Here is an 11,650-nt window from a genome sequence, read left to right as displayed (position 1 = left end):
CTGTTTCTGTGTGGGATCTCAGTCCCCAACTGAGTCCTCTGCCTTTATTCATTCTTCCTTATCCCTGGAGCCTGGAATCTGAATGGTTCTGTTTCTTTGAAGGTTCTTATATTTGTTCCGGCAGACCAGGAGTAAAGTACAGAACTGGGAAGGTGCCTGTGTCCTCGGGTAGAGAAGACAGGCCAACCTAGCAGGTGTAATGTCCCTCATCCACCATTTGCTTGTGCTCTGACCAGGACTGGCCCTGAATCTCTCAACATGCTGCACTGTCCCATTACTATCTGTGTCCTTGTGTCTCCTTGTATCTGGACAAATCCTGATAGGAGCCCGTGCCTTAGACCACCCTGACCACAGACTATGTTCCCAGCACTCAGGCAATCCCCTCTGATGCATGACATGGAGTCCATGACCAGCAAGTGGCAGTGACTGTGACCTCGGATACTCAGGCTGTTTACTAAGCCCCATAATAAGTGTCCAGTCTGAGTGTCCCTCAGTGAGCCACTGTAGGCCTGGAGGAGAGGGAGCAGGAAGATGGTCTTGAGGTTTGACACAGGCAGGCTGGTGCGGTGTCTGTGTCTGCATGGACTGGGTGTGAGAGCTGTGGGTCTGTGTGTGAGGACTGCTCATGCATGGTGTGTCTAAGTGTTCCCCTTTCTCTGCCAGTGGCCCACTGTTTCTGTCTTTCTCAGTGTCTTTTTCTCTCTCTCTTTGTTCTCTTACCCTCTCTGTCTCTCAGTGTCTCTGTGTCACCTTTACATTTTTTGGCCTAGTTCATTTATGTTCCTTCCTGGACCTCAGTTTGATCAGGTATGAGACCAGAACCTTCTATGTATCCCCAAGGACTGTTCCCATAGTCTAGGACCATCTGTGACTGGGCAGCAATGGGGGAGGCCCTGTGGAGTTGGTCCTGGCCCCTGTGGAGCCCATCCTGGAAGGGACATCCATTCTTTATTCTGCATCAGCAGGGCCTGCTGTGCTGACCATTCCAGATGGCTGCTATAGAAGGGCATAGAATCCTCCTGAGCTGGAGCTACAGATGGTTGTTAGCTGCCATGTGGGTACAAGGAATCAAGTCTAAGTCCTGTGCAAGAGCAACAGGTACTCTCCACTACTGAGTCCTCTCTCCAGTCCCTCAAAGGACACTTTCTTTTTTTTTCAGTTATGTATTACATTTTTAAATGGGTTGTATAAATACAATATGTAAAAAAGAGCAAAAACAGACATATGGTATAGCAAAGAAAGCTTTAAATATGTATCAATAAACCAAAATTCACACCAATGTAAAATATCTTTAGATTTTAGGTTATAGTAGATACAATAATCTACCCTTTTTTCTGATTACCTCTATATCATATCCCCTTTCTCCTTTAGAAAGAGATCTTATTTAACTCTTTTGTTTAGCTTTTTATTCTGACTAAACCCAACTACATTTTGTAATCAACTGCCTTAAATTATCATACACATTCATAACTCATCTTTTGGGAATGTAGGCATCATTCTCTAGACTACTTTTTGTTGTTTGGGGACATTGATCAAAGGACACTTTCAAGGCCAGATGCCTGAACAGACATATTCCAGATTCTGAAAGAGCATAACTCTAAACCCAAAGTATTACGCACAGAAAAAACATTTAAATTTAAGGAGAAGTTAAAACTATCCACAACAAAAACAGATTAAAGTTGTTTGTGACACTAGCCAGCTCTGCAGAGGATTCTGGAAGTAGTACCTCAGACCAAAGAGAAAGATAGAACACATGAGGGGACATGGGTCAAATGAAGCATGAGGAGGGGTGGGGCTGGGGAAGTGCTGAGGTGTCAGGAGGCTCAACCAGAGTGAAAGCTGCATGAAAAACCTTCATTCAACCTACAAACCTTCAACAAAAGAAAAAAAGATTAATTTGAGGGGATAGTAGATCACATGGTTATTTTCAGTTTAAAGATTGTGTGGAACATGGGGAATTGGTGAGAGCTGAGGGTCAAGGTTGTGTTGGTCAAAGCTAAGGATCCAATAGGAAGCCTTTGGGAATTCGTTACTTTGTAAGCTAAGTATCATTTTTTAAAAGAATTTGAACTAAGTATGTGATCAGGGAACAATGTTGCTCTCAGAAGAAATGAGTTAGGTTTGGGGCAGTGACACATGCTCTTAATTCTAGTATTGAGGAGGCACAGGCAGGAGGATTTCCATAAAGTTGAAGCCTTCCTGGTCTACATAGGGAGTTCTGGGCCAGCCAGGTCTACACGAATAGAGCCTGTCTCTTAAATAAAAAAAAGAAAGACCTGGGTTATTAAATGAAACTTTAAAGCCTACATGTTATTTCTCAGGGAGACAACTGAGGTGCCCTCAATGAAGTAGTCTGTTGCCTTTGTTCTTGGTTGTCATCATAACTAGAATATTCTTACTACTGAAGATCTTTCCTTCTTTGGATACAGAGCTAAAGAACTCCATCTTGCCGGCTAGGATCTCTCCTGCTCACGAGATCCATAGTACTGGAGCGCTGTGTCAGTTGTTCTAGGAATGAAGACATCAGCGTTCTCACCAGAGCCAGGGATGAGTTGAGCCTATGGATGGACGAGGGGCTTCAGTACCTCTCCCCACCTGTCCCATCGTGGAGGAACGCTGCAGGCCTGTCCGCACCTGCACTCTGAGCACTGTCTACTCTGCACATGCTCTGACACTGGGGTCCCAGCCCCCACCCCAAAGCCCAAGCCTTTCAGATGTTTTTTCCAGTGTGAGAGGCCCCTGGATGAGGTGCTGGAACACGCACGCACACACACACACACACACACACACACACTCACACACTCATGTATGCATGCACACACACATTCTCTTTTTCACACACACACAGACACACACATACTCTCTTTCTCACACACACACAAGCAAACACATACATGCGCGCTCACACACACACACACACACACACACACACAATAATACAGACACACGCAAACACACGTGTTAAACTGAATGAGGGCAGGTGAGAGCCAGGTCTGGCTCTTAGATCTGTGTCCATGAAGTTCATGTGCAACTACCTTGACAAATGGGAGCAAAGCCCTTCCATCTCCTCATACCCTGCCACCCTTCAGCCCTGATAACCTGGTTCCTGGCCTGGACACCCGGTGTCTTCTCCATGAGGTAGCTGCCAAATACCCAGGCTGAATAGAGCACAGCCCTGGCTCACACGTCATTCCAATGCTCTCTCATGCCCTGTCTCACTACCTTAACCTGGTCTGTGCCCCTGAACAGCCTGCTGCTCCTGGACCAGGATATCAGGAGCCCAAAGACCTCTGTTGTTCCTTCTCCTTCCTGTTTACTCAGGCTATACCCTGCTAGCTGCTTGGGTGAGCTGTTTCTTGTGTGGGATCTCAGGCCCCAACTGAGTCCTCTGCTTTTATTCGTCCTTCCTTATCCCCGGAGGCTGGAATCTGACTGGTCCTGTTTCTTTGTAAGTTCTTACATTTGTTCCTGAAGACCTTGTTACGAGGAACAAAGTAGAGAACTGGGAAGGTGCCTGTGACCTTGTGTAGAGAAGACAGGCCAGGCCCAGCAGGTGTGATGTCTCTCAGCCACCATTTCCTTGTGCTCTAACCAAGACTGTTCTTGACTCTCTCAGACACAGCTGCACTGTCCCCCCGCCGTCTGTCTCCTTGTGTCTGGGCTTCATCTGGACAAATCCTGATAGGAGCCCGTCCCTTAGACCACCCTGACCACAGACTATGTTCCCAGCTCTCAGGTGATCTGCTCTGACGCATGACATGGAGTCCAGGGCCAGCAAGATGCAGGGACTGTGACCTCAGATGCTGAGGCTGTTTACTAAGCCCCATAAGAAGTGTCCAGGCTGAGTGTCCCTCAGTGAGCCACTGTGGGCTTAGAGGAGGTGGAGTGGGTAGATGGCTTGAGGTTTGGAGCATGCAGGCAGGTGCTGTGTCTGTTTCTGCATGGACTTGGTGTGAGAGCTGTGGGTCTGAGTGTGAGGACTGCTCATGCATGGCTCTGTGTATGCATGACCTTCACCTCAGAGTGTGTGTCAGGGCCTTCATTTGAGTGCTGGCTGGGCGCTGTTGCTGTCCCTCTGTCTGTGTCTGTCTGTCTCTTCTTGTCTCTCCCTTCTTATGTCTGTCTCTCCCATCGACATCTGTCTCTCCCTGTCCTTGTCTTTTTCACCGCAGTCTCTGCATTTCTTCTTTCCTTTGTTTCTCTTCTCTTTCTGTGTCTCTATTCTGTCTCATTCTCTCTGTCTTTCTGTGTCTCCTTCTTGGTCCCTGTGTGTCTCTGTTCTGTCTCATTCTCTCTGTCTTTCTGTGTCCCCTTCTTGGTCCCTGTGTGTCTCTGCTCTGTCTCATTCTCTCTGTGTCTCTGCGGCCCCGTCTGGGTCTCTCCCATTGTCTTTGTGCCAGTGTCAAACTGTGCCCCACTTCAAATCTCTCCTCAGTGTGTGAAATTGTGGCCTTCTCAGAATGTTTCTTTCCCTGAGGAATTTCACTCTACCAATGGCTTTTGCCCCCATTTTGAAGACAGATGATGGCATCACACCTTGGTGGATATGTGAGAACACCACCTGCCCAGCACCTTCCACGAGGCACAGATTGGCACGTAGTTCATACCTAAATAACTTGTCACCCTGTAAATTTATCAAAGAGAGTTGAGACTGTGGGACACATGGGATCATTAACATCATGTCAGGAAATCCAGGCTGAGAACTTACCATACACAGCCTCTAGGGAAAGGTGCTGCACCCCTCACCTGAACCCCATGAACTAGAGGACACCTAATACTATGGTGGCAATGGCCCCACTAAGCTGTCACCTGATCACCTGGGGAATGCATTATGACATCCAGAAGCCCAGAGTTTCCCAGAGGCTTTTGTCTGGCTCAGTTCCCACTGTTGACATGGTTCACTGTATTACGTCACACTGTCCCCTCGTTCGTCTGTCTGGAGGCCATCCTGCATGGCCTCCAGTGTCCTGCAGATTGCTTCTGCTCTGCTTCTACCCTGAGGCTCAGTTCAGCTGTGGATCCTACAGCTTGACCCTAAAGAGGGTCTCACTGGGGTCTGCAGACTTCTGGTACCGTTTGTTATCCACCTGAAGACAAGTTCTTGTCCTTCGCAGCCTTCTGCACGTTTATCACGAGTCTGGGGCTCTGTGCCCATTGTCTACACCATACCGCAGTCTGGAAACACTCAGGGAGCACAGTGCAGTGAGGGACCTGCCTGCCTGGTGGATGCACACTCTCCATTCTACATCATCAGGCCCTGCTCACGGACTACACTAGTTGTCCAACAGAATAGCTTGTGTGACCCTGGGCTGACTCTGGCTGACCTCAGGCTGGTCTTGATCGACCTTGGCTGACACTGCTTGTCTCAGTGTGACCCTGGGAAGACATAGTTGATCTCAACTGGACTCGTTCTCATCCTGGCAGAACATGGCCTCACTAAGGCCTGACTGTGGATGGCCCTGCCTGGCCTTGAGTGATGGGGGATGGGGCTTCCTCAGTCCCTGGCAGGGCTCCTCTGGCTCCAACCCCTCGTCCAGGCCCCAGGCCCAAGGCCCCAGGGCCACCTGGCCAGGTCTAGGGTGGAGTGTGATTCTCAGAACGGTAGTTCTGGTTTGGGGCACCTGGGCTGAGCTGGGCTCATGATGACTCAGCTACCCTCAGTTCTCTGAGCTATTTTGAGTGTTTCAGCAGGTGATGGACAACAGAGACTTCAGAAGAAAGAAAAACAAGTGTTACAAACATGCCCATCCCTGCCCTGCCCCCACACCTCCTCCACAGTGCTGACCCCAGATCTCGAGACCCCAGACCAGAGGTTCCAGCTCATCTGGCCTGGGCTTGCTTTGTTTCCATTCCCTCCTTCTGAGACTGGGAAAGACAGATGAGCAAAGGGGTCACTGTCTCACTGCAGCCCGTGAGTGGACAGTGTTGAGGGCCTCTGGAATCTTTTCTCTGACCCTGCAGGTATCTTCTTAATGAGAATGTGGCTTAGAATGGAAAAGGGACTTGTAAAATGCCACTGTGGCCTTGGTCCTTAGACAAATGCATGTGAACTGATGATGACGGGGTTGCAGGACCAGTGTTTGTATATAGAAACTGGAGCTAGAGTTCAGACTTAGAAGTCAGTGTCATGTACAGGGCCCACTGCCTACGTGGGGCCCATTGATTAGTACCAGGGTCCAGTTTTCAGAACCTAGGTTCATTGCGCAGACCAGAGCTTAGTGATGTGGACTAGTGTCAAATTCCCAGGACTAGGACCATGACCTAGTAAATGGATCCAGAAACCGTGATCAGAACCTGGGCCCAGTTTTCTTCTTTTCTTCAGTCTGGTGGTCAGAACCCAAACATTCTGCTTGAGACCAGAGCTCCGTGATGATAACCACAGATCAGTGATGATAACCAAGGTTCAGTAGTGAGGACCAGGTGTCAGTGATGAGGACCAGGGCTGAGCCTGTGATGAGAACCAGTCTTGGGTGATAATGACCAATTGTCCATGATGAGGACCCGGGCTGAGTGATGAGAACCAGGGCTGAGTGATGAGAACCAGTCCCGAGTGATAATGACCAGTAGTCAGTGATGAGGACCAGGGCTGAGAGATGAGTACCAGGAACCAGTTACCATGGGCCAGTGATTACACTCAGATTAGATATTAATGATCAAGACTAGTGATCAGTAGTCGAGACTGGGATTCAGTAATGAGGACCAGACCCAGTAATTAGGAACAGGATTCAGTGATCTGGACTAGGATTCAGGGATCTCTACTTGGCTAGGTGATCTGGACCAGGGATCAGGGATCAGGACCAGGGCTCAGTGATTAGAACCAAGAATCAGTGATCAGAACTAAGGATTAGTGATTAGAATGAGTGATCTCGACATGGAATTAGTGGTCAGAACCAGGTCCTCATGATCATGGCTGGAGGTCTTGATCAGGATCAGGGTTCAGTTTCCAAAATCAGCTCAGTGATCAGGGTCTGCAACCAGGACCAGGGTTTGGTGTCCATTGTCCACCCTTGGTGAAAAGTACCATGACCAAATGTGTAGAAATCAGGCCCAGAGATGAAGCTTGATGACCTGGCATCATGTCTGAAGAGGCTACACATACTATCCCTTGATGAAGCCAGTGTTAAGCACTTGGATTTAGTCACACATAATTCCATATTATGTCTCAGATACTAGACTTTGGGCACCCTGGGTCTACCATGCCCAACATCCCCACATTCTATGATATAAACACACTCTAGTCTGGTATCACCATACTTTCCCTGATCCTCTGCCCTTCTTTGTTAATTTTTGTCTTTGAGAGTAAGAAGTTGTGATTTTTTTTACATCAGTTTATTGCTCAGGAAAGTATGTGAGTAGGGGTTGGGCAATTGTCACCCAGGTCTTAGCTCTGAAATGTAGAGGACCTTCTCCATGCATTGTCCCTGCAAAGACAAGAGTGATCAGCCAGAGGAGATACTAGGTTTTGGCTATGTTATCTTGGAGTTGGGCTATGTCTTCCTGGAGTTGGGCTATGTCATCCTGGAGTTGGACTTTGTCATCCTGGAGGTGGGCTATGTCTTCACTTTTGCCTCTGTCTCAGCCCTGGCTTGTGGAAGACTGGGTTAAATCCAGGGAGGGCTGTCATTCTTTACTCCCATTCCCTTAATGTCTGTGAAGGGTTGCAAGGCCACATGTGGAGAGGACAGGCATATTCTGAATGCACCCTCAGAACCCCCACAACCCACCATCTCCATGACTGCCACTTGTGGCTGGCTTCTGATCAGTACTGGGGGACTTCTTTGCTGCCAAATGGGCCTCGCACAGTTGTGACAGTGAGCGCTGTGCTGTAGAACAGGCTCAGTAGGAAGAGGGTGAGGAAGGTCACAGTGGTGGGCCATAGACTGGCGCCGGGCGTCTCTTCCTCCAGGATGTCCAGGGACTGGTCCAGCATCACACAGGGAAGTGGCTCTTGACGTTCTGTAAGACATAGATGACCTTATAGACCCAAACCCATGGGGATGGGGGTCCAGGCCTAAGGCTTCCCTTTCTATGCTTTGTGCTTTGGGGATGTGGTGGCGAAAGTTTCTTAGAACTGGGCAGAGGTTTGCTCAGGGAGGATGAGGAGGCAGGGTCTCAGTTAAGGGGCTGGAATCCTTGCAGTTCTTGAGATGCCCCCAAGACAACTCTTTCAGGTCCTCTCTTAGGCGACCTTAATTAGAGAACTGGCATGGCAAGAGGGTTATTGCTGTCTTTGTAACTCCAACAAGAGTTTGAGCCTGAGGTCACTTGGGTTTTAGTTCTATCTAGATATTTAATGACCTCACACCAAACCCCAGTTCTTAGGCTGATGTTGGCCTGGGTATGGAGGCTGGACAAAACCAGACACTCTTAAAAAGATACCACTCAACACAATTTCTGGACAAGAGGTTGGCATATCATAGGCTGGACATGTGACCAGAGGACTCTGCTACATTATTAAGAATTGTGACTTGAAGGTTGGGGGGAGTTGTCAACAGACGGATAAAGGTGTCCAGCTCAGACAACCCTGCTGTCCTCAGGGTCCCAGTGCACAGAGCTTCCATGTTAAGTGGAAGTGGGAACCGTTTGTCATATGCTGATATAGACAATCTCATCTTTCTCGCTCTACCCATCCACCAGTCCATCCATCATTCCATCCATTCATCTGTATATCCATCCACACACCCACCTATGCACCCACCTGCCCATCCTCTCCCCTGAGCGCCTACTCTCTTTGTGGGTTCAGTCCTTCACCTATTGGCTCTTTCTTACTAGAATTCCCTTCTATGGGCCAGGCCTTAGACTCCATGGGTAGTTGACCATAGGTGGCTTCTGGGTCAGGCTTCCCAAGTTGGTCTGCTGCTCTTGCTGTTCTCAGGAAACTGGACTTCCGAGGGGGAGAGTATTCAGGGTGTGTATGGGCCTTTTCTCCCCTGTAGCTCTGAGAGCAGAGGGAAGTTGTTAGAACTGGCTTCCTGCAGAGGTTCTGAAGGCCTGTGACACAGGTGCAGGGGCCCCACTGCCCTCTTGTGGGCATCCTGGTGCCAGGTACACCTGGTTGTAGAACCTTGTGTGCTGGGGGTGTCCATGTAGAAGGCCGAGGTCCACGTGGGAGAGGTCCCTATGGTGTGCTCCTGCTCCAGTACCCTGTTTGTGGTTTGTTATATTTGGGTTCAGGGTGGGAAGGGATATTTGTGTTAGGAAGGGCAGGCAGGGTGCAGAGGCCACCTAAGAGGGTCCTATGGCCTTATCCATGAGCTGTGTGTAGTTTCTCAGGGTTGGGCCTAGGAATTCTATTGGGAGATTGGGAGGGGACTCCCCTGGCTTTCCATAAGCTGGGTGTGGGGTGTGAATTTCCTCCTCCTGCAGGGTTCAGGTCTGTGTGTGTGTGTGCAAATGTAAGTGTGTGTGCACATGTATGCCCATGTGCATGCACATAGAGCACAGTGCTGCTGGGGGCTGTCTGCACCATATCATAGCTCTTTCCCATGAGTCACCCTGCATGGCTGTGCATGTCTGCATTCAGGGCTGTTCCATGGAGGGTGGGTGGCATCTTTCTTTTCAAGCACCCCTTGAATTATCCAGCCTCGCATCCCTTCACCATTCCTGCTGTGGCCACCAGATGGTACCAGCCTTGATCTTGCTTCTCTCTTGCCCCCTCTGCCCCCCCCTTTTTTTTGCCAGAGTCAGAAGCTGCAGTTCAATACACAGCCATACCACCCACCATTTGGAGTAGTTCTGTAGCAAACGACTGCCCCTGGGACTCTCCCCTGAGCTTTTCCTGTCTTGGCTTACTCTGTTCACCTTGGAGTTCATCTCCAGCTTTTCCTCCTCTCCCATTCACTGCACACTTACATGGCAGGTACACACACTCACAAGCACACCAACATGAACATACACAGACAGACACATGCATACTCATAGGTATACATAGGCACACACATGCTCACCGGGACACAGATATACTCACACTTATAGGTATACACATATGCACTCATACCCATGTATGTACCTATTATATACTCATAGGCACACATGAATTCACTTGTCACACGCAGGTACATACACAAAGGCACATGGACATACATCCATAAGTACTCACTGATGCATGCATACACATATTTTCTAGGTGTGAAGAGTCTTCGAAGCTCTGAGGCCTCAGAGGCTCAGGTGGTGGGTGGTCCTCCCCCCTGCCCCCTGACCCCTCCCAGTGTTCTATCATCCGAGGATGGTATGATGGACAGGCACTGGATGGAAGTGCAGGAATACTTTGGATGAGTACAGAGTTTATTTAAGAAATAGGGGGGTGGCTCAGTAGCAGACTCCATCTGCCTCTGACGTGACCACAGTCACATTGACTTGGGTGGGTTTACCCGAGTGACGGTCGATGGTCTTCTGGGTGAAGCCCGTGGGCGAAGCCTCGTGGCCAATCATGCAGGAGTAGTTGTCACCCTGTTTCCATGCTTCAGCTGGCACACGCAGCACACTTGTCACTGCAAAGGTGGTGAGACCCTCGCCTGGCTCCTTCTTGGGTTTCCACACCAGGTAGTTTTCATGAGACAGCTCCTGGTTTCCATGTAGCCAACGCACCAGTACATCTTCAGGTTTGAATCCTCGCACCAGGCATGTCAGGGACACCAGCTCATTCAGGGCCAGCTCCTCCGACGGCGGCGGCAGCAGGTGGACCTGGGGTGGCAAGGGCTCTGGAAGACAAAGAGAAGAGAAGATGGCTCAGAGAAGGAGATCTATGATTCCCCCTGCCCTTCCATTCTGGGAAGTCCCTCAGATAGCCTCAGTTTCCCTCGTGACATAAGGGTGGGAGCAGGTGAGCGAATGTGTTAGAGGGAGGAAGCAGCATGTAAGCCTGGAATGTCATATGACGTCCCAGGGTGCATCTGGGCCTACCTTTGTCTTTGACAACTGTGGCAGTTAGGGGTTCAGACTGGCTGGGGAGTTTAACTGTGCACGTGAACTTCTCCCCACTGTTCCAGCGCTCAGCACAGCCAGGCAGGACGCTGGACACACTGTAGCAACCGCAGGGGTCCAGCACAGGTTTGTTCGTCACTGCGTCCTTCCCAGTGCTGGGCTGCCAGGTGAAAACGGGTATCTCGTCCTTTTTCAGGCCCCTCACTGTACATGTGAGGCTGGCCTCTGAACCCATGAGCAGGTCCTCGAGAGCTGGCCGGCGCAGTGTCAGGCGGGGTTCTCTGCAATCTATGGGACAGTCTTCTATATCTGGAACTGAGAAGTCCTAGAAAATCAGCATATTCCTCCTTTCTCCTTCCCTGTCCCCTTCTCTGGACATCTTGGATCTCTGCTCCTCCTGGCCTATCCATGCTCCCTCCATGGACTGGCCAGAAAGGCTGCTCTGGAGGCATCCAAGGTTCCCTGATGGGGCACATGAGTCCAGATACCAGGTTAGGGTGGCACTTATCCCACCCCAGATGACTTCCTCACCAAGTATTGTGCAGGGCACGTCCACATCTTTGGCGTCGTCAGAATCATGTTTCACGGAGCATGTCACAGATTGGTCATCTGGGCACTGGGCAGCTGGCAGGGTCAACCGGCTGCTCATGGTGTACCGGCCCGTGGAGGCCAGGACAGGTGGGAAGTTTATGGTTGTCGTATCATCTCCACTCTTACTCCAGGTGAT

General features: G+C 49.9%; 1 gene segment (V, D, J or C); it reads right to left on the bottom strand.

Annotated features, from left to right (window-relative positions):
- Positions 1 to 10,308: 10,308 nt before the first annotated feature.
- LOC119819542 lies at positions 10,309 to 11,158 on the bottom strand. The segment is given in 2 exon segments: positions 10,309 to 10,700; positions 10,903 to 11,158. Coding segments are annotated over 2 exon segments (648 nt in total).
- Positions 11,159 to 11,650: the final 492 nt, after the last annotated feature.

Source organism: Arvicola amphibius, chromosome 7 (assembly GCF_903992535.2).
Source record: "Arvicola amphibius chromosome 7, mArvAmp1.2, whole genome shotgun sequence".
Taxonomy (NCBI): domain Eukaryota; kingdom Metazoa; phylum Chordata; class Mammalia; order Rodentia; family Cricetidae; genus Arvicola; species Arvicola amphibius.
This window is presented reverse-complemented; position numbering and strand designations above follow the sequence as displayed.